This window comes from Trichechus manatus, unplaced genomic scaffold (genome assembly GCF_000243295.1).
Source record: "Trichechus manatus latirostris isolate Lorelei unplaced genomic scaffold, TriManLat1.0 scaffold00008, whole genome shotgun sequence".
NCBI lineage: Eukaryota > Metazoa > Chordata > Mammalia > Sirenia > Trichechidae > Trichechus > Trichechus manatus.
In genome coordinates this window covers 10,579,568-10,581,557 of record NW_004443944.1, presented here as the reverse complement: position 1 = coordinate 10,581,557, position 1,990 = coordinate 10,579,568, and the positions used below count along the sequence as shown (strand labels likewise).

The window sequence follows — 1,990 nt, the reverse complement described above, 5'->3', positions numbered from 1 at the left end:
GCTCCCCTCTCAATCCTGCACTGGCCTCTGGGCTCCAGGATGGCAATGCCCGTGTCATTCTTGCTCTCTGTGCCTAACTCAGTGCCGGGCACACCATAGTTGCTCAATAAATATTTGACAGACGTCCAGCCAGCCCCCTCCCCAGCCTGTGCCTTTGTGAAAGTCCAGAAGCCCACCTACCAGGCCCTTCAGGAAGCCCCCAAGGGACTGCCGCCCCTTCTTGGGTCTTTTTTGGGGTTTGTCCCCATTCTGCAGTGAGTCCACCTCCACCACGCACTGCTCCACACTCGGGGCTGGTTCTTTGGCTTCTTGCTTGTTGCTTTTCTGCTTGCTCATCTCGGCTGGCGACTTCTTGTCCTTCGAGGAGCCCTCTCTCCCCTTCTGGCCTGCTGTGGCCAGCTCCGGCTCCGGCTCTGGCGGTGTGCTGGCCTTCTCTGTGGAGTCTGATGTCTATAGCAATTTCAAACAAAGCACATTTTTAGTGGCTGCAAGTCAGCTCTTGGTAGGAGGTGAATGACTGTGTTAAAACAGATGTTCAAATGTTGAATGGTGTCTACGTTTTCATGAGTTCTTGGGGAAATGAAAAAAAAAAAAGAAAAATGTGCAAACACTTCTCATGATGCAAGGTCCCAGTAGGAGACATTTATTTATTTACCTAATAATTAATTAATTTCATGCTTTCCCAGCAAGCATTCTTTCCCCCTTCTTCTGGTACTAGAACTTGGGTTTCCTTGGGGAACCATCCTTCTTGACCATCTACTCCATGTGGTCTAGGCAAACTAATTCCACCCCAGGACAAGGGCATGTGACTCACTCTGGCCAGTCAGAGCACTGCCAGCTCTGTGATTGGGCCATAATGGCCAAACGTAAATAAAAACTGAGCTTATCTCAGAACTTGGCACAAATAACCAAGGGAGAGAGGACTGCTCCCTTTCCATTTGGATTTGAAGCTGTGAAGATGCAAGCCTGGAGCTTCTGGAGCAACTGTGGCTTCCAGGGAAAATTGACCTGTGAATTAGGTCAATGCAGAGGGAAGCAGAGTTGAGAGAGGGAGGGAGGGAGGTAGAGGGAAAGGGAGGGGAAGAGAGAGTGTGAGAGACATCAGGGACTGATGGCATTGTGTGTGGATCAAGCTCTTCCTAAAACCCTTTGGTGCTTAAGCCAGCTTTGAGTGGGTTCCTTCTACTTGCAACCAACTGTGACTCCTTTCCTGGGGATGCCTTTTCTTTTCTTCGTGATTACATCTAACTTAATTTTTGGTGTGAAACTATCCTTTCACTTCATGAAATGATGATGAAAGAAAAGAATTGTTTTATTGTTGGGTTTGAATGTACATCCTTCCATGCTAAAATGAGATGTTTCTAATTCTGCTTGGTTTGCACAATTTGGAAGGATGATGCTGTAGAATCCAAAATTTTGGAAAATGCTAGGTAAATTACAGGTTAAAAATATCCCCATAATTTACTTGAACTCAAATGCCTGTGGGGGCGAGACAGATAAGTGAAAACACAGAGGAGACTAAGGGGAAGAATTATCACACAGTTCTTCCTTGCCCGGTTGTAAAAGCAACATAGCTCCAAAGGAATGCTTCTCTAGTATAAGATAAACACCACTGCAAGCAACCCTGGCTTTGACGTTGGGGAGACAATTTGGAGTAGGGGCGACTGTGGCAAACTGCATGTGACATGCCCTATCTAAAGGGGCGATGGTGTTCAGACCCAGCTGAGAGATCTTATATACGGAACGCAGCCCAAGTGCTGCTAAATCTTCTGGTTTTTTTTCAAACAGGAACTTGAAATTGAATTTAAAAAAAAAAAGCAAAACATCTCAATTTTTGAATATTGACTCCAAATGTTTTAAAGCCCCGTTCAGGGCAAACAACCACCACAGAAGTACACCTGTGGGCCACATTCAACCACCAGACACAGGTTTACCATCTCTGATTTCACAAGGTTATGCGCTGTCCCCAGCTCAAAAAGCTCGAGGACAA

At 46.2% G+C, this 1,990-nt stretch overlaps 1 protein-coding gene across 1 annotated transcript in view; it reads right to left on the bottom strand.

The window, feature by feature from the left end:
• Positions 1–1,990, bottom strand: part of BCAS1 (brain enriched myelin associated protein 1) — a 98,644-nt gene that overhangs the window by 8,115 nt on the left and 88,539 nt on the right. The window contains exon 11 of the mRNA XM_023741439.1: positions 181–450. Within this exon, the coding sequence (XP_023597207.1) occupies positions 181–450 (270 nt within the window). The remainder of the gene's footprint in view (positions 1–180; positions 451–1,990) is intronic.